Source organism: Rhinatrema bivittatum, chromosome 8 (assembly GCF_901001135.1).
Source record: "Rhinatrema bivittatum chromosome 8, aRhiBiv1.1, whole genome shotgun sequence".
NCBI lineage: Eukaryota > Metazoa > Chordata > Amphibia > Gymnophiona > Rhinatrematidae > Rhinatrema > Rhinatrema bivittatum.
This window is the reverse complement of record NC_042622.1, coordinates 39,838,005-39,860,465: the sequence shown is the minus strand read 5'-3', so window position 1 is coordinate 39,860,465 and position 22,461 is coordinate 39,838,005. Positions and strand designations below refer to the sequence as shown.

General features: G+C 45.3%; 1 protein-coding gene across 4 annotated transcripts in view; it reads left to right on the top strand.

Annotated features, from left to right (window-relative positions):
* CD40 (CD40 molecule) overlaps positions 1–22,461 on the top strand; it is a 78,160-nt gene that overhangs the window by 40,242 nt on the left and 15,457 nt on the right. For all 4 annotated transcript variants that reach the window (XM_029612037.1, XM_029612036.1, XM_029612035.1 and 1 more), the window contains 7 exons: positions 1,241–1,319; positions 2,126–2,251; positions 2,624–2,770; positions 3,421–3,514; positions 14,985–15,046; positions 17,060–17,161; positions 20,828–20,862. In XM_029612037.1, coding sequence (XP_029467897.1) covers positions 2,134–2,251; positions 2,624–2,770; positions 3,421–3,514; positions 14,985–15,046; positions 17,060–17,161; positions 20,828–20,862 — 558 coding nt within the window. In that variant the 5' untranslated portion in view covers positions 1,241–1,319; positions 2,126–2,133. The remainder of the gene's footprint in view (positions 1–1,240; positions 1,320–2,125; positions 2,252–2,623; positions 2,771–3,420; positions 3,515–14,984; positions 15,047–17,059; positions 17,162–20,827; positions 20,863–22,461) is intronic.

Below are 22,461 nucleotides of genomic sequence, written 5' to 3'. Positions count from 1 at the left end.
TGCTGGTGGGGCTGGCATGAGTATCAGACTAATCTGGGGGTGGCGCTGGCATGAGTATCAGACTAATCTGGGGGTGGCGCTGGCATGAGTATCAGACTAATCTGGGGGTGGGGCTGGCATGAGTATCAGACTAATCTGGGGGTGGGGCTGGCATGAGTATCAGAACAAAGCGAGTGGGGGATTGACAAACTGGTGGAGTTGGGGAGAGGCTGGGAGTGGACAGACTGGGTTTTGGGGAAGAGACTAGTGGAGGCTGGCTCTTGGGATAGGTAGGTAGGGGTGTGGGTAGAAGTGGATTTAACCCTCCGGCTGCCTCCCTCCACCTGTAAGTTGCTGTAGGCTTGGTTTTACAGAGTTTAACTTCTTGTTAAAAAATTCTGCATACTTTATTTGTCAAAATAATACTATATAATTGTGGTCTTTGAGTGATAAATCAATTTAAACTGCAATACGGAAAAAAAATGTTCTTAATCAGAGCTGCAAAATTCTCCCAGGGGTACTGTAACAGCGCACTAGAATTAGTTTCTGGTTTTCAGTGATTTTCCTATAGTAATCCACGAGCCCGAGAGGAGCCCCGTGCTGCAGACAGTGCCAGCTTCTTGCAGCTGCTAATACTTGAGGCAAGACAGCAGTGGTTGTTACAAATATTCTTTCAGTTGCTGATTTTAGTGCTGCCTGCCGCTCTTCTTGGGTGTCACGGATTGCCATATTAAAACCGAAAAACAGAAGCCCTAATCACAGGGCAATAGTCCTCTTTCCCCTTCCCAACCCCACCCTACATACCAGTTCATCCCCCTACTATCACACCCTCTTGGCCCCTTCCTTCAGCTTGCTCCCTGTCCCTCTCGTGCTCCCTCCTCCCTTCTTCAGTTCATCCCCCCCCCCCCCAGGTTCCTCTCCGCACCAGTCTGTACCCAGAGGTGAACTTGCCAATAGGCAGCCGGCCCCACCTCCAGAAGTCCGCCCCGTCACTGGTGCTCCTTCTTATTTTAGGCCTAATGGCCAACACAACATAGAGGGGAGACCCCCCCCCCCCTGCAATTTGTGGCTGGAGGGGATGCATTCGGAAGGTTAAATCCACCACTGCCCATATCCCCTACCTGCCTCTCTCAAGAGCCAACCGGAAACTTAATAGAGGAGAATCTACACCGTAGAGATGTGAGATGTGTATGCATTTAATTGAGAGAGGGAAAATGTTTTTAGATGTCTTGATCAATTTGTTTATAAACTTTGCTTTCAGTTTTATCCCGTCTCCACTTTAATCTGCGATGAGTATGAATTTGAGAACGCTGGGAGGTGCTGCAGGAAATGCGCGCCAGGTACTGATCTGCATATTGCCCCCTCCCGCCCCCCCCAAGTCCTGCTGTTTGTATATCCTGCTGTCCATAGTGGTTGTATTTATTTATTACTTGTTACGTTGCTATTTTCGGGCTCTCATTGTTATCCCGAGCAGCCTCCAAGCGCCTGTTCTCTCTCACTTCCTTGCTATTTCTTTGTTCCTTGCCTTCCCTCCCCGAATTTCCACACTATAGTTCTACTGTAAACCGATATGATGTCCCCACTAATATCGGTTATAGAAAGGTTTATAAATAAATAAATAAATGCTGCTCCCCTCTAGGAGCTCCTGACAGCTTGAGCCCACTGTTCCCCATAGGGACTCGTGTACAGTCAGCACACTTGTGGTCCCTAAGGTGACGTTTTGTCTATTTTCTTGTTTTATGCACCGTTCTGGTCAGCTTTCGCTGAGCGTGCGGGATACAAGTAAATAAATAAATATTCCATGCTTCCCACACTCCTGTTCCATTTGATACAGCACGGTCTGCACATCTGCATTATTCTCCACAGGCAATTCCTGCAATGATGCCACCAGTCCTTGTGGCGACATTGGCACGGCCACAGCCGTCTCGCATCATCCCCTTACGGTGGCTCCCCACACCCGCCAGCAGCTGTAAAGCTGCATTCAGACCCGTGGGCGAATCTTGGGCAGCTCACCCATGCACCTCTTCCCCCACAGCTCCCTTGATTTATGCTGATAGGGATCTGTGTTTTCTGCGGCGCATGCTTGATTGGGTTATGGAACTGTGCCGGGCCCGATTTAACTGGTTCCTATTCTGGCGCTTCTCAGGGCAGAAGATGGAATCCGAATGCACCGAAACAACGAACACGCAATGCAGAGCATGCGGAGATGGAGAGTTTCAGTCGGCGTGGAACCAGGAAAAGGGCTGTCATCTGCACAGTTACTGCGATAACAGTATGGGCTTTGCTTTCCTCTAAAATATCTGGTGTTTTTCCAGACTAGAGGCAGCAGAGGATTCTGCTCGCTGCTGCTAATTGAGGACCATACCCATATGTTTATGTTTATGTTAAGTTTTATATACTGTTGACTTAGACGGACCTTTACAACAGTTTACAATATCTTCTAATTAACGTCCTGGAACTTTACACCCCCAAAAATGGAGCCCAGGTCCACTGGTTACCAAGCTCTATCATCTAAGCCTTCAAGCCGGGCTTTTAACATCTGGCGATGAAACTCCAAGAGCCGCTGGCTGTGGTCTGTTTATAGCAGCGAGTAAGTCTTGTGCATAACTGTGTGCTCTCTCTCTCTCTCTCTCTCTGTGCCTAGATGCTTTCTTATTTGAGAAGATCAAGGGCACGACCACGACCGACGCTGTGTGCGAGTGCGTGACTGGAAGACACTGTTCCACTAGAGAGTGCGGGACCTGCGTGGAAAACACGCCGTGTGGCCTGGGCCATGGAGTCATGCAGAAAGGTGAGACTCCTCCGTGACCATCCCAGATCGAAAGACAGGATGTGGAGGAAAAATGAGACTAGGGGGGAGGATAGGAAGACATGGAACCTGGTTATTTTATTCATGAAGTGCTTGACCTGTAACCCCTTGATTCTTTATTTGGAATTTGGCTGGACAAATAATTACATCATACTCGATGGCAATCTGACTACAGCTCTTCCTTTTTTTTTTTTTTTTTTTTTCATTTCTGCTTTCTCTGCTTCTCTCCCTTTCTTTCCCTCACTTTCTGTCTCTGAGTCTTCCCCTTTGTCCTTTCTTCCCTCCTTACTTATCTGCGGTTTAGTAAAATTTCTTTACCGCTTTACCCAAAGATTACAGATCTGGCTGAGCAAAACTAAGAAAGGCTTGTGTGGGCCATCCTCCAAGGGCAGACTGAGAATAATTGTTAATGAAGTGCCATCTCTATCCACGGCACTGTACCTGAGAAGAGGGGATGGGGTGGCAGGGGTTGAGACCTAGACGGGCATAGCAAAGCGGTCATAGGAGAAATGCAGAAGAGCCAATGTTTTCCCAAGTGGCAGATCCCCTGCTGAGGAGCGTGGCCAGCCTAATGTAGGACTCTGTTAACGTTTCTGCCGTTTTTATCTCTAAATATTGCTTCTTTTGTCCAGCTACACCTTATTCTGACACCATGTGCGCGCCCTGCCCTCCCAGCACTTTCTCCAACATCTCATCCTCTACAGAGTCCTGCAACTCCTTCACCAGGTATGTGTGGGATTCCTCTTTTTTTTTTTTTTTTTTACAAGTCAAAAGAAATACTGAGATGTTGAAAGCCTAGATGTTTTGTTTGGAGGAAGAAAAGGAGGAGAGAGATGGGAGGGGAAACCAGGATTAACAAAACAATCTGGATGGATGTAGTAGGTTTTGGGTCTATAGTGAGGGATGTCACAGTAGCAAAATCACAGGTCTGCATTAGAGGAGAGGAGAAGGGAGTTTGGATGTTGATGGCTGCTGTATAATTTCTGTTTTCCTAGCATGCAGACAGATGGACTCAGGACCAGTGGGTTATGCTCCCCTGCCAGCAGATGGAGACTGAGCAAGCTGACGTCACAGATTATATACTCCTGCAGTGACCCCAGCCTGCCAGTATTCTCCGTCTCCAGCAGATGGTGGACGTGCATCTTCCTATGGGGATTGCTCTAAATTTTGGAAGGAGAATTTTAAATTGAGGAACAAAGTCCCACTCTCCTGTGTTGATACCTAAAGGTCCCTCCCCCAGTTGAGAATTCTTCAGGTGATTTCCGTGGTCTCTCAGAGGTGTGCCTTGGCCCGGTAGCCAGTTCCCGGCGTGGACTTAGCTGCTTGTACAGTTGAAAGGCAGCGGGTGCAGGAGGCAAAGCGTGGTGGTGACGGCAGTTGCACCCCCACCCTCCTGCAGCCAGAGACAGACTCTGTAGTCAGCCGGTAAGTGCTGAGCCTCGGTAAGTTTTTAAAACAAAGAAAAAAAGACTGAAGAAGTTTTTACCTTCCGAGACAGAGGGGTTTTAGGTCTTCCTCCGGTTTCTGTGCTTGGTGCGCCGTTCCAACGTCGTTTCTGCTCCCAGTGGGGTTAGAGGAACTGGGCAGCCTGGCAGGTTGAGCAGACTCCGGTGGGCTAGGCCTCACACTTAGGCTTTTTGCCTGTGCGCCACGTGGTAGGCTGCGATGGCGCTTTTCGTGCGCTTCTGTGCATGTTTCTGCCCTCTGCAGGACATCGGTGTGCACAGTGCGTAGGCTTTTCACACGCACTTTGTGTGCAGTTTGGGTGCGCCTTTTTGCGCGCACAACTTTTAAAATTGCAAGAGCCTGCATACAACATGTGCATGTGAATTGAAGGGTGCCTAATTTTTGTGCGCATAAATTTTTAGCAAGCCATTTGGACGCACATTCACTGCTGCGATGGCGCCAGTGAGCAAGAAGCCTAAGCGCCTTTCTCTCTGTATTGCTTGTTACATTAGGGTTTCTCAGGTTGACGAGGCTTCTAACCTATGTCGGTGCTTTTGGACGCTCAGGAAGAGTTGTCCTCCTCTGATTTTTGCTAAGCCTAGGGTCCTCCCATCCTGATGAAGGTTTGGTGACTGCTTTGTCCGGAGGTACGCCAGACCTTGGTACCCCCTTGACTGGCTCCTCTGCAGGAGATGGCAGTTCAGTGGGCCCCGCTCCAGTTCCTTCTGTGTTTGGCCTGGATCCACATGAATTTTCTTGGGTGGAGTTTTTTCAGGGTTTACAATCCTTTCTTCAGGTGCAGTTCTCTGCTTTACCCAATCCGGTCAGGTCGGACCCTCAGCCGGTGGGCGCATCTCGGTTCATTGTGGATATTCCCAACAGGAACCTGGATAGCACGGATGATGAGGCTGGTCTTGATTCTCTGGAGGATGGTGAAATTCCTGCGGGATGGGAATCATATAAGACCATGTTACGGTTCTTTCACAGAGATGAACTGCTGGCTCTGATTTCCCAGACCTTGGAGAAGCTGGGTGTTCCTGGTGCAGATTCCGTGTCAGAGCTCAAGAAGAATCCCATTTTGGTTTCCTTTGGTGTAAAGCCTCTTGTTTTTTCCCAGTTTTGGATGCCATCCAGGAACTGATTGATTTGGATTGGGATGCCCCGGAGGTGGTCGCACATTGGAAGGTCTATACCCCCTAGATCCAGTTGTGAGAGAGCATTTGCGTCTTCCCGAAGTGGATGCGCTGGTCTGTGCCGTCTCTAAGTGGACAACTATCCCTGTGGAGAGAGGAGTGGCCTTGAAGGATATACATGATACTTGGATTGAGTCAATCCTTAAACAGGCCTTTGAAGCGGTAGCGATGACTTTACAGATTGCTTCCTCTTGCACTCTTGTGTCCCATTCTTACCTTCATCTCTCACAAGAAGTTGATGATTCTGGGGTGAATTCCAGAGCAGTTATGAAACCCACTGCCAACTTTTTGGCAGATGTGGGCTGTGATTTAGTCCCTACCTTGGCCAGAGGAGTGGCTTTGGTGGTAGTGGCCAGGCGTCAACTATGGTTGTGAAATTGGCCAGCTGACGCAGCTTCCAAAGCTAATCTTATGAAAATGCCTTTTAAAGGGTCACTCTTGTATGGGAGTGAGTTGGAAAAGCTGGCCAGTAAGTGGGGCAAGTCTCCAATTGCAGCTCCCCTCTGTTATGAGGGGCCGTTTCCGGGGCTTCCGGCGGTTTCGTCCCTACAGAGGGTCGACCTTTCAGAGGACTCTTCCTTTTGGTAGTCTCAGTCCTTTCCTCTCCAGACAGCCCAGGAGAGGAGCGGGATCAGGTGGTGGATCTTCCTGAGTTTCTCAATGAAGGTTTGCTGACCCACCTTCAGAAACAAGAGATAGGGGGACGTCTCTCTCTCTTTTATCAGAGGTGGGTTGAGATCACATCGGATCAGTGGGTCCTGGAAGTGATACAAGAGAAATGCATTGGATTTCACAGTATTTCTCAGGATGTAGTCATGGTGTCTTCTTGCCACACCCTGCAGTAGAAGCAGGCAGTGGAGTCTACGCTTCTAAGGCTCCTCAGGTTGAAGGCAGTGGTTCCTGTGCCTCTGTCTCAGGAAAGTATGGGCCGATATTCCATCTATTTTGTTGTGTCCAAGAAGTGTCAACTGCCATTTGAAGGTCTCATTTTGCATGGTGAGTAATGATTCAGATGGACTAAACCACATTATGGTGAACCTAGAAGATGTGGTAGGCCTGATTGATAAACTGAAGAGTAGTAAATCACCTGGACCGGATGGTATACACCCCAGGGTTCTGAAGGAACTAAAAAATGACATTTCAGACCTGTTAAAATTTGTTACCTGTCATTAAAATCATGCATTGTACCTGAAGACTGGAGGGTGGCGAATGTAACCCCAATATTTAAAAAGGGCTCCAGGGTGATCCGGTAAACTACAGACCAGTTACCCGGTCTTCAGTGCCAAGAAAAATAGTGGAAAGTGTTCTAAAGATCAAAATCACAGAACATATAGAAAGACATGGTTTAATGGAACAAAGTCAGCATGGCTTTACCCAAGGCAAGTCTTGCCTCACAAATCTGCTTCACTTTTTTGAAGGGATTAATAAACATGTAGATATAGGTGAACCGGTGGATGTAGTCAGAGGGCATTTGACAAAGCTCCTCATGAGTAAAAAGTCATGGGATTGGTGGCGATGTCCTTTTGAGGATTACAAACTGGTTAAAAGACAGGAAACAGAGAGTAAGATTAAGTGGACAATTTTCTCAATGGAAAAGTGTATACTGTGGAGTGCCTCAAGGATCTGAACAAGGACCAGTGCTTTTCAATATATTTATTTATAAATGATCTGGAAAGGAATGTGATGAGTGAGGTAATCAAATTTGCAGATGATACAAAATTATTCAGAGTAGTTAAATCACAAGCGGATTGTGATAAATTGCAGGAGAACCTTGTGAGTCTGGAAAATTGGGCATCCAAATGGCAGATGAAATTTAATGTGGATAAGTGCAAGGTGATGCATATAGGGAAAACTAACCCATGCTGTAGTTATATGATGTTAGGTTCCATATTCGGAGCTACCGCCCAGGAAAGAGATCTAGGTGTCATAGTGGATAATACTTTGAAATTATTGGCTCAGTGTGCTGCGGCAGTCAAAAAAAGCAAACAATGCTAGGAATCATTAGGAAGGGAATGGTGAATAAAACGGAGGATGTCATAATGCCTCTGTATCGTTCCATGGTGAGACCACACCTTGAATAGTGTATACAATTCTGGTCGCCGCATCTCAAGGAAGATATAGTTGCGATGGAGAAGGTACAGAGAAGGGCGACCAAAATGATAAAGGGGATGGAACAGCTTCCCTATGAGGATAGGCTGAAGAGGTTAGGGCTGTTCAGCTTGGAGAGGAGACTGCTGGGGGGGAGATATGATAGAGGTCTTTAAAATCACGAGAGTTCTAGAATAGATAAATGTGAATCCGTTATTTACTCTTTCGGTTAATAGAAGGACTAGGGGAAACTCCATGAAGTTAGCATGTAGCACATTTAAAACTAATTGGAGAAAATTCTTTTTCACTCAACACACAATTAAACTCTGGAATTTGTTGCCAGGGGATGTGATTAGAGCAGTTAGTGCAGCTGGGTCTAAAAAAGGTTTGGAGAAGTTTTTGGAGAAGTCCATTACCTGCTATTAATCAAGTTGACTTAGAAAATAGCCACTGCTATTACTAACATCAGTAGCGTGGGATATACTTAGTTTTCAGGTACTTGTAGCCTGGATTGGCCACTGTTGGAATCAGGATGCTGGGCTTGTTGGACGCTTGGTCTGACCTAGTATGGCAGTTTCTTATGTTCTTCTTATGTTCTCTGTGATAATGGCCGTGCAGTCGGGGGACTTTCTGATATTTCTAAATCTGTCTGAGGCATACCTTCAAATTCCCTTCCATTTGGAACACCAGTGTTTTCTGTATTTTGCGGTGTTGGGGCGCCATTATCAGTTTTAGGTGCTGCGCTTTGGTCTAGCCAATGCCTCCCCCCCCCCCAGAACATTTTCCAAGGTCATGGTGGTAGTAGCGGCAGCATTGCGAAGAGATGGGATCCTGGTGCATCCATATTTTGCTGATTCGAGCCAGTCTCAGAAAGAGAGCTGCCTGGTGATCAACAAGGTAATCTCCTTGTTGCAGGAACTGGATTGGGTGGTGATCCTTGCCAAGAGCAATCTTCAGCCATCCCAATTGTCGGAGTATCTGGGGATCCAGTTCGACATGAGGCAAGGCAATGTTTTCCTGCCGGAAATTGATGTCACAAGTGCATCAGTTGAGGAACACTATACGCCCATCAGTGTGGTGCTGTCTGTAGGTACTTGGCTTGATGGCAGCAACCCTGGAAGTGGTGCCATGGGCGAGGGAGCATATGTGTCCTCTAAAGTGCTCACTGCTGTCTGTTGGAACCCACAGTCTCAGGACTATTCAGTTTGGCTCTTCTTGCCAATGGAAATCTGTTCTTGCCTCCATTGGTGGTTGCAGGAGGCTCATCATTGCAAGAGATTTTCCTTGTCTTCCCCACATTGGTTTGTGCTCACGACAAATGTGACTCTCCAGGGCTGGGGAGCTCGCTGTCAGGAGCTGTTGGCTTAGAGACGTTAGAGTGCCGAAATGTCCCTTTTGGAACATTTAATCGCCTGGGAGCTCAGGTGATCCGGTTGGCCTGCTTGCAGTTCAACCACAGGCTGCTGGGTCAAGCAGTTTGCATGATGTCAGACAACATGACAATGGTGGCCTACATCAGTCGCCAGGGAGGAACCAAGAGCCAGCAAGTGTCGCAGGAGATGGACTGGGCAGAAGGACATCTACAGATGATCTTGGCCTCTCACATTGCAGGAGAAAACAACGTAAGAGCAGACTTTCTCAGCAGGGAGAGTCTGGACCCAGGAGAATGGGTATTGTCCACCGAGGCATTTCAGCTGATAGTGGCTTCCTGGGGCCTTCCGTTCCTAGACCTGCTGGCGACTTCTTGCAGTGTGAAGGTTCCTCGATTCTTCAGTTGCAGGAGAGATCTGTGGTCCCAGGGCTTAGATGCTCTTGTATGGTTCTGGCCGGAAGACAGGTTGCTTTATGCTTTTCCTCCATGGCCCTTGTTGGGCAGGATCATTTACAAGATCGAAGGCCACAGGGGGCTGGTACTCCTGGTGGCACTGGACTGGCCCAGGCATCCATGGTATGCAGATATGCGAATGCTCCTGGTGGAATCCCCTCTTCGTCTTCCATCGCACATGTAACTGTTGCAGCAGGGACTGGGTCTCCATGAGGATCTGAATCGGTTCTGTCTTATGGTCTAGCCCTTGAGAAGGCTCGCCTGTCAAAGTGGTGGATATTCTTCTGTGGTGGTTGCCACCTTACTCCGCATTCGAAAGTTCTCCACTTCCTTAACTTATAGAAACATAGAAACATAGAAATGACGGCAGAAGAAGACCAAACGGCCCATCCAGTCTGCCCAGCAAGCTTCACATTTTTTTCTCATACTTATCTGTTTCTCTTAGCTCTTTGGTTCTATTTCTCTTCCACCCCCACCTTTAATGTAGAGAGCAGTGATGGAGCTGCAACCAAGTGAAATATCTAGCTTGATTCGTTAGGGGTAGTAGCCGCCGCAATAAGCAAGCTACACCCATGTTTATTTGTTTTACCCAGACTGTGTTATTCAGCCCTTATTGGTTGTTTTTCTTCTCCCCTGCCGTTGAAGCAGGGAGCTATGCTGGATATGCGTGAAGTATCAGTTTTTCTTCTCCCCTGCGGTTGAAGCAGGATATGCATTGAAAGTGAAGTATCAGGCTTATTTGGTTTGGGGTAGTAACTGCCGTAACAAGCCAGCTACTCCCCGCTTTGTGAGTGCGAATCCTTATGTGCGGGTTTGGAAAGTGTGTGAGGCCTGGTGCGAGGAACGCGGTATTTTTCCTCGTTACGTTAAGATCCCTCTCATTCTGGACTTTTTGCAGGATGGGTTGAATAAAGGATTGGCCCCTAATTCCTTGAAGGTACAGGTTGCAGCTCTTGCCTGTTTCAGAGGCCCATGTGCATGTTATAAAATCGGGCGCAGATTTGTGCGCACATAAGTTTTAAAATCTGGCCCAAACTGCACTAACCACATCCTATGGCAACAAATTCCAGAGCTTAATTGTGTGTTGAGTGAAAAAACATGTTCTCCAATTAGTCTTAAATGTGCTACTTGCTAACTTCATGGAGTGTCTCCTAGTCCTTCTATTATCCGAAAGTGCAAATAACCGATTCACATCTTCTCTTTAAAGACCTCTATCATATCCCCCCTCAGCCGTCTCTTCTCCAAGCTGAACAGCCCTAACCTCTTCAGTCTTTCCTCATAGGGGAGCTGCTCTATTCCCTTTATCATTTTGGTCGCCTTTCTCTGTACCTTCTCCATCGCAACTATATCTTTTATGAGATGAGGCAACCAGAATTGTACACAGTATTCAAGGTGAGATTTCACCATGGAGTGATACAAAGGCATTATGACATTTTTCTGTTTTATTAAGTATTCCCTTCTTAATTCCTAACATTCTGTTTACTTTTTTGACTGTTAATTCCTAACATTCTGTTTGACTTTTTTGCAGCACACTGAGCCGACAATTTTAAAGTATTATCCACTATGATGCCTAGATCTTTTCCTGGGTGGTAGCTCCTAATATGGAACCTAATATCGTATAACTACAGCAAAGGTTATTTTTCCCTATATGCAACACCTTGCACTTGTCCACATTAAATTTCATCTGCCATTTGGATGCCCAATCTTCCAGTCTTGCAAGGTCCTCCTGCAATTATCACAATCCGCTTGTGATTTAACTACTCTGAATAATTTTGTATCATCTGCAAATTTGATAACCTCACTCATCGTATTCCTTTCCAGATCATTCATAAATATATTGAAAAGCACTTGTCCAAGTACAGATCCCTGAGGCACTCCACTGTTTACCCTTTTCCACTGAGAAAATTGACCATTTAATCCTACGCTCTGTAGATTCCACAGAAGGGATTCTCCAGTCTACGTCCGGCAGATTAAAATCTCCAACGATCAACACTTCTCCCTTCTTTTTCAACTTTTGGATGTCTTCGACCAGATCTTTGTCTAGTTCTTCCATTTGAGTCGGAGGCCTGTAAACCACTTCAGTAACAATGGATAAGAGATAAGAGCAGGGATGCGAAGGAGTATTGACTCTTGCGTCCTTGGATGTCAAGAGACATGTTGTGCGGTATCTGGAAGTTTCTGAACCTTTCCGAAAGACAGATCGCCTGTTTGTCCTTCATGGCGGAAGGAAGCAGGGTGAACTAGCTTTGTGGGCTACTATAGCTCGGTGGATTAAGGAGGGGGGGTCACAGCTGCGTATGTGAATGCTGATAAGTCGTTGCCTACTCTGCTTAGGGCTCAGGCGGTGTCATGGGCAGAAGTTAGATTATTGTCTCCCGTCGATGTCTGCCAAGCTGTGATCCTCCTCACATACTTTTTCCAGGTTTTATTGTCTGGATGTGCAGGCCCGGGAGGATGCAGCGTTTATACATGCAGTGAAGGGAATAACTCTGGTACATCCCACTGGTCCTGAGTCCATCTGGCTACACGCTAGGAAATGGAGAAATGTCTTACCTGATAATTTCATTTTCCTTAGTGTAGACAGATGGACTCTGCTTCCTGCCCTCGGCTGCCAAATGATTGTGTCAATAATCCTCCTGTGGGGCTACGGGTTCCCAGGGTTTACTGGAAAGTGCTCATCTAGTCCCTAGATTGGGGTATCTATGTTCTTACTTGAGTTCACTGTTTATTGATGGTTGAGAACAGTTATGGTTAACTGTTTTTAATCAAGTTTTTTGCTAGCCTGTCCACAATTGCTTTGAAGAGAAGACTGGCAGGCTGGAATCACTGCAGGAGTATTAGTATATATACTGTAACATCAGCTTGCTCCGTCTCCATCTGTTGGCAGGGGAGCATAACCCACTGGTCCTGAGTCCATCTGTCTACACTAAGGAAAACAAAATTGTCAGGTAAGTAATTTTTCCAATATTTCTCTAGGTATTGCTATCATTTTAAAAGAGAAAAAATGTTAGGCTAGCTTGCTGGGAAATTCATCCATTCCTGGATTGGAGGAGGAGTGGTCTAGTGGTTCAACAATCTATGAACGAGAGTAACCATTGTAAAGTCAATTCTCCAGTGAAGGGTTAGGAGAACTGGAGATATCTGTCCCAGTTAACAGTCATGCCAGCGCATTTTGTATTATTTGGAGTGCTCTCAGGGCATTGGCCAGTAAGCCTACATATAAAGAGCTGCAAGAGTCTAGTGATGGAAAACTGGCATCTGAAGTGCAATCCAGAAATTCTCAGAAGACAACAACGGTTTCAAATGGCGCAACATCCTAAGTTTAGCATAAGAGGAGGTCACAATTGCTTTAATATGAGTACAAAAAGAAAGTTGATGAGCTAAGACCACCTTTAGATTGCACCCTTGCTTGGCTGGTGTTTATGTATGTCCCTCATAGGCAAAAGTAGCAGGTGCATCAGGAACTGGAAATCTTATTAATAGAGAAGCTCAGTCCTAGTTAAATTCAAAACTAACCTGTTGTGGCGTAACCATCGGTCGATAAGATTTATATGTGGAAGTCAGTATATTTTGCAACATGCGTGCGTAATTGAAAGCACCAGCTTGCCGATACCTCCACCAGTTCACCCAGTCCTTCTCCAGGTCATCGAGACCCTCCCAGTTCTTCACCCTGCACTCCACCCTGTTCACCCAGATTTTCCACCTAACCAATAGTAGACAACAGATGAATCTGATATCAGTTGCACTAGACAATTAGCAGATGTTAAAATTGTGTGAATAAATTTCCTAATGTATTCACATAAATCTCATAAAATAGCAACTTACGTGCATACCTTTTGGCCCCACCCTGGAATATCCCTAGACCACCTGTGTTGTGCAGGTAAATGTGCACGTGAAACCAAAAATACACTTTTTTTTTAAATTCCTTAAGTTGTAAGCTTTTTAAATCAGGAATTTCTTGTGCTTTAATTCTAATAAGGCAGTAAACTGTCTTGAGCATTCTTTGGAAAGACAGGCTAAATGTGTATGTGTAGTTATCCATATCTTAGGCATATGCAGGAAAAAAATTTCATTTTTTTTTATATTGGGCGGGGGCTTTCCCCAGGGTGTTTCGTTTAATATTTATTTTGTTTCTGTAGTTTACAGAAATGAAATGAACATTTAAAAAAAAAAAAAAAAAAACAACAACCCCAAAAACAAAACAAAAAAAATTAAATGGTGCCTCCCCAGGACCCCCTGCACCCACCTCCCAAATATTGCTAGCATCAGAAAACTCTCTGGCCCGCTCTTATCCCATCGATGCAGCCAGCTCGAAGCCTAAGAATGGTGCCAGGGCCCAAACCAAAGCTTCAGCCTAGGCCCAGGTCAGATGCTGGGGCCTGGCCCGGAATCTGGGTCCTATCACTGAGGCAAAGACCAGCTTGGATGCTAGATCCCATTGCCGAGGTCTCTGCCCATCTCAGGCCGTGTCCCGTTGCTGACACCTCAGTCCAGGCTCAGGCACGATGCCAGGGCCTGGAGCAGAGGATGGGGACCACGCCTTCAGATACTCTCTTCCGTCTGACAACATCTTGAATTGACACCTTCCGCTTGGAGGTAGCACCAGAGTGATGTCTTTCTGGTGCTTTCCTCCTGAGTAGAGGATGCCATTTTGATGTAAGGCTATTAAAATATATGGCCGTACATCAAAATGGTGCCTCTGCTCAGGAGGTAGGTGCTGATGTGATGTCAGACTGGTGCATCCTCGAAACCAAGGACTTCATTTCAAGAGGACATTGGTAGGAAAGGATGTCTGGAGGCCTGGTCCCCCTACCTCCAGGCCTAGGCTAAGGCTCTGGCAATGGGGTGTCAGGCTTTGGCCTGGGCTTGGGCTGAGGATAAGGTGATAGGACTCAGACTCAGGCCTGGGCTGAGGCCTTTGTGACAGGAGCTGGCCTCTGGCATCAGGCTTATGCCTTGGTCTTAATGATAGGACCAGTCTCCGGGGTGGGCTGAGTCCTCTATGGGACCCAGCTTTTGGGCTGGGCCCTGGCATCAGTCTTGAGCTTAGGCTGAGGCCTCAGAGACAGGACCTAGGCTCTGGGCTGGGCCCTGCCATCGGGCCTGTGCCTGGGTCTAGGCCGAGGCATCTAGGCCGGCCCTAATGCCAGTCATAAGCCTAGGCCTAGACAACATCCCAGGCATTGGTCTAGGCCTAGGCCTTGGGTTGGCTGCATCGACAGGACCCCCCTATGGATGGGGTAAGTGGGGCCCAAGGAGGTTCCTGATCCCAGCAATTTTTGGGGGTTGCCCTGAGCCATTTTCCTTTTTCTTCCCTAAACGAAACTAAAGAAAAACCAATGAAATCTCATTGGTTTTTTTCCTTTCTTTTTGTTTTGAAAACATTATAAAACAAAATAGAAAATGTTTCATTTCCTATTTCTTTTCAAACAAATGTGCATGTGTGTGTATGTATGTGCAATGTGTAGATAGATATTTTATAGACTAGATATAACTTTAAAGAGTGACTTGTATCTCTGCAAATGCTGCCCTCCGTTGGCAGTCCCTAGTAGTTGACACTTTCATCACTCTGCACAGTTCTTATTCCTTTTCTTTTCTATCATCATGCGATCTTTCTAAAAGCAGAACCTTTCTTCCCTTGCAGCTGTGAGGCCCAGGGGCTGGTGGTGAAGAAGGACGGTACAGCGCACTCTGATGTGCTGTGTGGTAAGTTGACTTGTGTTCTGCCCCTGCTATGAGTTTAAGGAAATTCCTAGGGGAGTGGTCCTTGCAGAATGTCTTCCCTCTGAATGAGGGTCGGGGAAATGCCTCCTGCTACCCGTAGTTTATCCCATTATATGCGTACAGCGGATGTGTTAGTATTTTTGGTGCTGAGAGCTCTGAAGAAATTACAACCTAGCACTAAAAAAAAAAAAAAAAAAAATATTGGGGCTGTTTGATATCATTTTAGGGAAGAAATGTCAGACTGTTGGGGCGATTGAGTTATGGAAACTTCTGCCTTGGAAAGTTTTTTTAGTTTTTTGTGTGAGCACATCCTAGAACATTCCTAAAGAGGAGCCGGACCATTTCCTGAGCATGCAGGGGGATTAAGGGGCCCCCGGATACAACGTGTCGCTAATAAGGATTGGTTGCGCCTTTACAAAGGCTGAATCTGGTATTGTTCAGATATGGGGAAAACCGGAAATTGCAGTATTTACCAAAGAATTCAAATTTAGCTCGGTAGCTGGATGCACAGTATATTAAATTCTGCCAACAACTAAAGTAAGCAGTAGTTCGGCCTGTATTGTAAAAAGGAGGCAGATTCCTCTGTCTCTGTATCGAATATCTCATGTTTGGGCAAGGTGATCTGAAAACTCTTAATACAGCCCAAGTGCTGCAGTATGGAAATAATCCAATTATTCGTGGATGATAAACAGGTTCTTACCTGGGGTAGTGTGAATCAAGTGGAGGATATAGGAAGGGTTAATGCTTGTTTAAATGAAGTTGCCCACTGGTTGGATCAAAGACACTTGAACCCAGATAAAACAGAGGTCCTATAGATAAGTAAGAGAAATAGGCCCCTTAGCCCTAAATCCAGACATTCTAAGAGTGAAGATAAAACCCTGAGAGGATTTTATGTGCAAATAAGATAAACAGTTGACAAGCCAAGATAAGTGCCCTTTTTTTTTTTTTTCTTTCTGTGCACATAAAACCAAATCTCGAATTGACTATGGACTGTCATATGATTTCAAATAATCTTTATGGGCCGGTGATTAAAAAGGCACCATTATTCGCAGATGTTATGGTTCAACATACAGTGGTCTACCCTGTTGGTTTTTTTTTTTTCTGTTAACTGGGTTTATATAGCTGTGATTGAAACCGGAAGTATTCCAGGAAAGAATTCTTTTCCTACAGGATAGTGTGGGTGCCACTACAGTACAACGTGGTTGGTGACTTGCATATTATGAGGGTGCAGCCATTTAATCTTTTACCAGAACGTGCACCTTTGGTTTATAGTTTGCCCTCCCCAGGACTACCTGTACAACAATCCATCTTGATTTTGAGTAATAAAAGTATCATGACAATACTGAGGCCCCCTTTACTTTTTTTTTTTTTTTTTTTTAAGCTATTGGTAGTTGTCATGCATGTCCCTTATTTTTGATAGATATTCCGTTTGGATATTTCATAATTTTGGCTAATGGACACTGGTAGTATTTGCATTTATAAATTCAGGTCATCATCACCTTGCACTCAGACCGGATCCCAAAGAATTTTAAAATGCTTTCCTTTTTAAGAACACATTTATCGCCGTTTCTAGAGTGGATGGCCTGAAAGCTTCCAAAGAGGTGAGGAAGAAGATTATTTTTGTTATTGCCCAGTTACAGTTGGGTAAAGTTAGGCTGGTAGAAAATGGAAGCAGCTAGTCCAAGGTCACGCAGAAAACCAGTGGGAGAAGAGCCTGTGGCTGGCCTCCATCGGGCAATTATTCCCAAGCCTAGAGAGATTTGCATATACCGGGCCTCCCGTATATTCAATTGTTTCTCATTACTACTATTGCTATTAATCATTTTCATAGCGCTACTAGATGTATGCAAAAACCAGCCGGGTTTGGTGTGCCTCCAGGACTGGGATGGGAACCACTTTCACTAGAACACAGCTAAGGTGACTTGCCCAAGGTTACCTGGAGGGGTAGTGGGCTAGTGTCAGTCCGACCTGTAATTTCTTGTTCTTTTTCTACAGGACCCACAGAGCCAAGGAGCCATGAGGCTGTGATAATCCCCATCATTCTGATTGTCCTAGTTATGATTGCCGTATTCTCTGCTTTTATTTTGTATAAGAAAGGTGAGTCTTTATTATATATCAGTTCATGTGTTTGTACGTATCCCAGTAATTCTCTATCTCAAGCTCAGGCACTATGAGTCGCTGATGAAAGCTCCTTTTGAGCTGCTGTGCTCCCATGACTTGAAGTACTTGACCTGGAAGGTCATATTTTTTGTGGCGGTCACCTCAGCACGTAGGGTCAGCGAGCTCCAGGCCTTGGTGACTTATCCACCTTATTCTAAGTTTTCATGACAGAGTGGTCTTGCGTATGCATCTTAGGTTCCTTCCTAAGGTGGTGCCGGGTTTCCATCTTAACCAGTCAGTCATCCTGCCAATATTCTTTCCCAGGCCCCATTCGCACCAAGGTGAACGAACACTGCACAGTTTGATCTGCAAGCGAGCCTTAGCCTTCTATCTGGAGTGGACAGAAGCCCATAGACTGTCCACCCAACTTTTTATTTCTTTTGACAAGAATAGGTTGAGTGTTGCCGTTGCCAAACATACACTATCCAGTGGGCTAGCAGATTGCATCTCCTTCTATTATGCCCAGGAGGGCTTGCATCTTGGGGGTCATGTCAAGGCTAATTCTCAGGCCGATACAGTACAGTGCGCTCCGACGGAGCGCACTCTTAGCCTGGTCTTGGACACGCGTTTTCCCTTACCTCTTATTCAGTAAGGGGAGGAAAACGCGCGTCTAACCCGCGGCACCTAATAGCGCCCTCAACATGCACGTTGATGGCCCTATTAGGTATGCGCGCGGGATACAGAAAGTAAAATGTGCAGCCAAGCCACACATTTTACTTTCAGAAATTAGCGCCGACCCAAAGGTCGGCGCTAATTTCTTCCAGCACCGGGAAAGTGCACAGAAAAGCAGTAAAAACTGCTTTTCTGTGCACCCTCCGACTTAATATCATGGCGATATTAAGTCGGAGGTCCCAAAGAGGTAAAAAAAAAAATAAATTTTGAATTCGGTCCGCGGCTGTCGGGCCGAAAACCGGATGCTCAATTTTGCCAGTGTCCGGTTTCTGAGCCCGTGGCTGTCAGCGGGCTCGAGAACCGACACCAGCAAAATTGAGCGTCGGCTGTCAAACCCGCTGACAGCCGCCACTCCTGTCAAAAAGGAGCGTGTCCCTAGCGCCTCCTTTTGCCTGGATCTACCGCCGGGCCTCATTTAAATACTGCATCGCGCGCAGTTTACTGTATCGGCCTGAATGTTAGAGCCATGGCAACGTTGGTTGCCCACTTGTGAGCAGTTTCCGTGGAGGAGATCTGCAAGGCTGCAACGTGGAGTTCTCTCCACACATTCACATCTCATTTCTGTCTGGATAGGAATGGCCAACGTGTCAGTAGGTTCGGCCAGTCTGTCCTTGAGTTCCACACTTCAAACAGGTTCCAAACTCTCCTGCCTAGAGCCCATTGTTTGGGTTCAGGCTGTCTCCCCCTCTGTTACCAGCAGCACGGTGGTTGTTGTGCCTGTTGGCAGCTGGTTAGGTGTCTGTTGGTCCCCTTTTGTGATGGGGAGCAGCCTGTTACTAGGTATTCGCCCATGTGTGAGGACTACCATCCTGCTTGTCCTTAGAGAAAGCAGTGTTGCTTACCTGTAACAGGTGTTCTCCAAGGACAGCAGGATGTCAGTTCTCACGAAACCCGCCCGCCACCCCATGGAGTTGGGTTTCTCCTATTTTTTATTTTAATTATAATTCTGTGGTACATATGTCCCCTGTCTCATCTTTCCTGAGTCTTGGGGTTTTTTTTTTCCTAAGATGCGCTACTTACTCAGATATCTATGAAGAAGATTATTCAGCCAATCATTGGCTAGCTAGGGTTAAAGTTATCTGGCTGCATGAAGCCGAATAACTATAAACAAGTATATTAAGTATATCCAGCTGAATATACTGGACATGTTTCTGGCTAACTGTAGCCGGATAACTTGTCCTCTAAATGGCCTACTGAATATTAGCCTCTTTAAGATAAAGATAAATCTATAGATTTATATTTCTGGGCATGAACAGATAGACTGTTTGAGCAGACTACATAGGCCATATAAGTATTTTTCTGCCCTCTCATTTCTCTGTTTCCATGTATACTCAAGAGGAAAGGTGAGACAGGGGACATATGATAGACATTTAAATCCCTCCAAGGTTTCCATGCTCAGGAGGTGAGCCTCTTTCAGTGGAAAGGAGACTCCAGAACTAGGGGTCATGAGATGAGGGTGAAAGGGGGTAGACTCAGGAGTAATCTTAGGAAATATTTCTTTGCAAACAGGTTAGTGGATGTATGGAAGAGCCTCCTCGTGGAGGTAGTAGAGACAAGAATGGTATCTGAATTCAAGAAAGAATGGGATAAACTCAGGGGGTCTCTGAGGGAATGGTAGGCATTATAAAACTGAATTAGTTGGTATGGATGGGCAGATTAGACAGGCCCCATGGTCTCTTTCCATTCCCAAGTTTCTGCGTTTCTAACAAGTGAAATGCAGTCATTAATATCGGATGAGCGTATGTATTGAGTTTGTAGTATGTATATTTTATTTATTTATTTAAACATTTTTCTATACCGTCGTTAAGTTAAATACCATCACAATGGTTTACAGAAAGGCACGATAAAGAGAAATATGGGTGGTATAGATTACAAATTACTCGTGTGCCATCATAGTACGGTAACAATTTAAAATAATAAACTAGGTGTGTAAGTTAAACCTGATTGTTAGGAACAAATTAGGCAGTTTGATTTTAACATTAATGCGCTTATGTAGGTTACTAAAAACTTCTAGCTTGGTGCATCCTTATCGCTCAACTATTTTTTTTCCTTTTCTTTATCTGTATAAAATGCTTGTTTAAAAAGCCAGGTTTTCAGATTAGTTTTGAATAATTTCAGATTTGTCTGTAGTCTTATTTCAAGTGGCATGGTATTCCAGAGTACAGGACCAGCCAGTGACAGTGCTCTTTCCCTTACTTGCGTGAGATGTGCTGATTTGACAGAGGGGACAGTTAGTAGAGCTTTATTTGCAGATCTCAGGTTTCTTTGTGGTATGTGCACACGCAGTGCCGTGTTAAGCCAGTCGGCTTTATCTTCGTGGATTAGTTCATGGATTATACAAAGTGCTTTATATTGTATTCTTTGTTCAATTGGAAGCCAGTGGAGTTCAGCAAGTGTTCCTGTAATATGGTCACTCTTATTTTTTGCCTGTCAAAACTCTGGCAGCGGAATTTTGCAATATTTGCAGAGGTCGAATTGTAGATTGAGGTAGTCCTAAAAGCAGGAAGTTACAATAATCTGTATGGGCGGTCACTCACTGTGTATATTTGAATTTATGTAATACTTCTCTGTTGTTTTTGTACTGATTCTTTCCTATGCCTCTCTCTGTTTTTTTTATTTATTTGTTTTCTAGTTTAGCATATGTCTGTCTGGGGCGTTCTGTAAACTCCAGGCAGGATTTCTGTTTGAAGTATTCGTGGATGCTTGCATTTCCACTCTGTTCTGGGTAGTATTTATGAACAGTGCCACAATTTTTCAGGTGCAGCTATAAGACTTTTGCATATATAATTATTTTCGTAGTGTGCCTATGATATTTGTGTGTGTTTTTATATCTCTAGATTGACAGTTACAGTCTGTCCTTTTTTTTTTTTTTTTTTCCGGTTCATGTTTCCTTAACATCTGGCCTCATACTGCCATTCTTTGTTATTGCAGGTTACCTAAAGTGTTTGAAGAAGATGCAGGAACGGGTAGGTACCTGAAGGTGTCGCTCTTGGCAACTGTGGTCCATGAATTCCTATCACATACTGGGGACAGACCAAGGGTCCATCAAGCCTAGCATCCTCTATTCAGCAGCGGCCAGTCCAATTCACAGGACCCTGGCAGGATCCCAACTAATAGATTCCATGTTGCTTGCACTCGGGGATAAGCAGTGGCTTTCCTTTAGTCCAGTGGTTCTCAACCTTTTTTCTGTCGGGTAACACCTGACAGATGGTTCTCACATGCATGACACACTGACCCATGATCGTCACGGGGCTAGTTGTAAAAGTACAGTTTGCATCCACGGGAACCCCCCTGACCCACAAAAATGGATGTAAAGCAGAATTATGACATTCCCCATACACCTCACCCTACAAAAAAGATATTCTGGTTCTGGTGTCATCTCAGTAACAGCAACTCAAACTCCTTCTACTACCAGGCTCAATAGCCCTACTTATGAAAAGACAGCAGTTTACCACCAATGCGTGTCCTCTTGAGAAAACACAACAAATAAGACTGATAAAACTCTTACATGCTAGTAAAATATCTCACCTCAGTAACACACAGAACCGACCTAACATATTCCCAGGATCTGCAGTTATGTACATAAACTAATCCACACACAGTTACACCTGTATTATGGAATGCACTCAATCAGTAACAACCCTATCTATGAAAAGGCAACACTACAAATATTAAATCAGGCCCTAAACACCAATACACCTCCTATTTAGGAAAACAGAACTAGCAAGCTGCTATAGATCCCCACACAGAAATAATTGTAAAACTATACTAATAAGCAGAATAACTGTTTCAAAACAGCTATGAACAGAATAACATCCAACAATTAAAAACTCATAAAAACTATTAATTCTCCAAACACCAATAAAATATTTTAAAAAAGCAGACACATCACATAATATTAAATAATTAAAATGGCAGTCAATCAAGAAAGATAAACTTAAAAAGCCACCTTTACTTACCCCCTCCAGCAGCTCTCCTACTCCTGTCCTCTTCCATGCAGGCCGTAGCACATACCAGAAGCAGTAGTGGCTAAGCTCTATACTCATGGTCCTCTTCCTTAGGGCCCATGACCAGTCTCTCTGTCTCTCACACACACATACACACACCATACCAGTCACACCCCCATGACCAGTTTCTGTCTCTCGCACACCAATCATCTCCCAACCAGTCTTTGACACACACACACCAGTCATCTTCTTGAACAGTTTCTCTCATGCCACACACACACACACACACACACACACACACACACACACACACACACACACACACACAGGCTTCCCACTTCCGTGTTCTATCTTACATATAGGAGCTTCTAACTCCCATACTGTATCTCACACACACCCAGGGTTCTCACGCCCATGCTCACTCTCTCCACATACACAGGCTTTTCATTCCCATAATCACTTTCTCTCGCTTACACACACATGCACTAGTCTCTCTCTCATTCCCATGCTCGCTCTCTCCACATACACAGGCTGCTCATTCCCTTAATCACTTTCTTTCACATACACACACCCCAGTCTCTCTCTCTCTCTCTCACACATACCATCACCTTACCAACC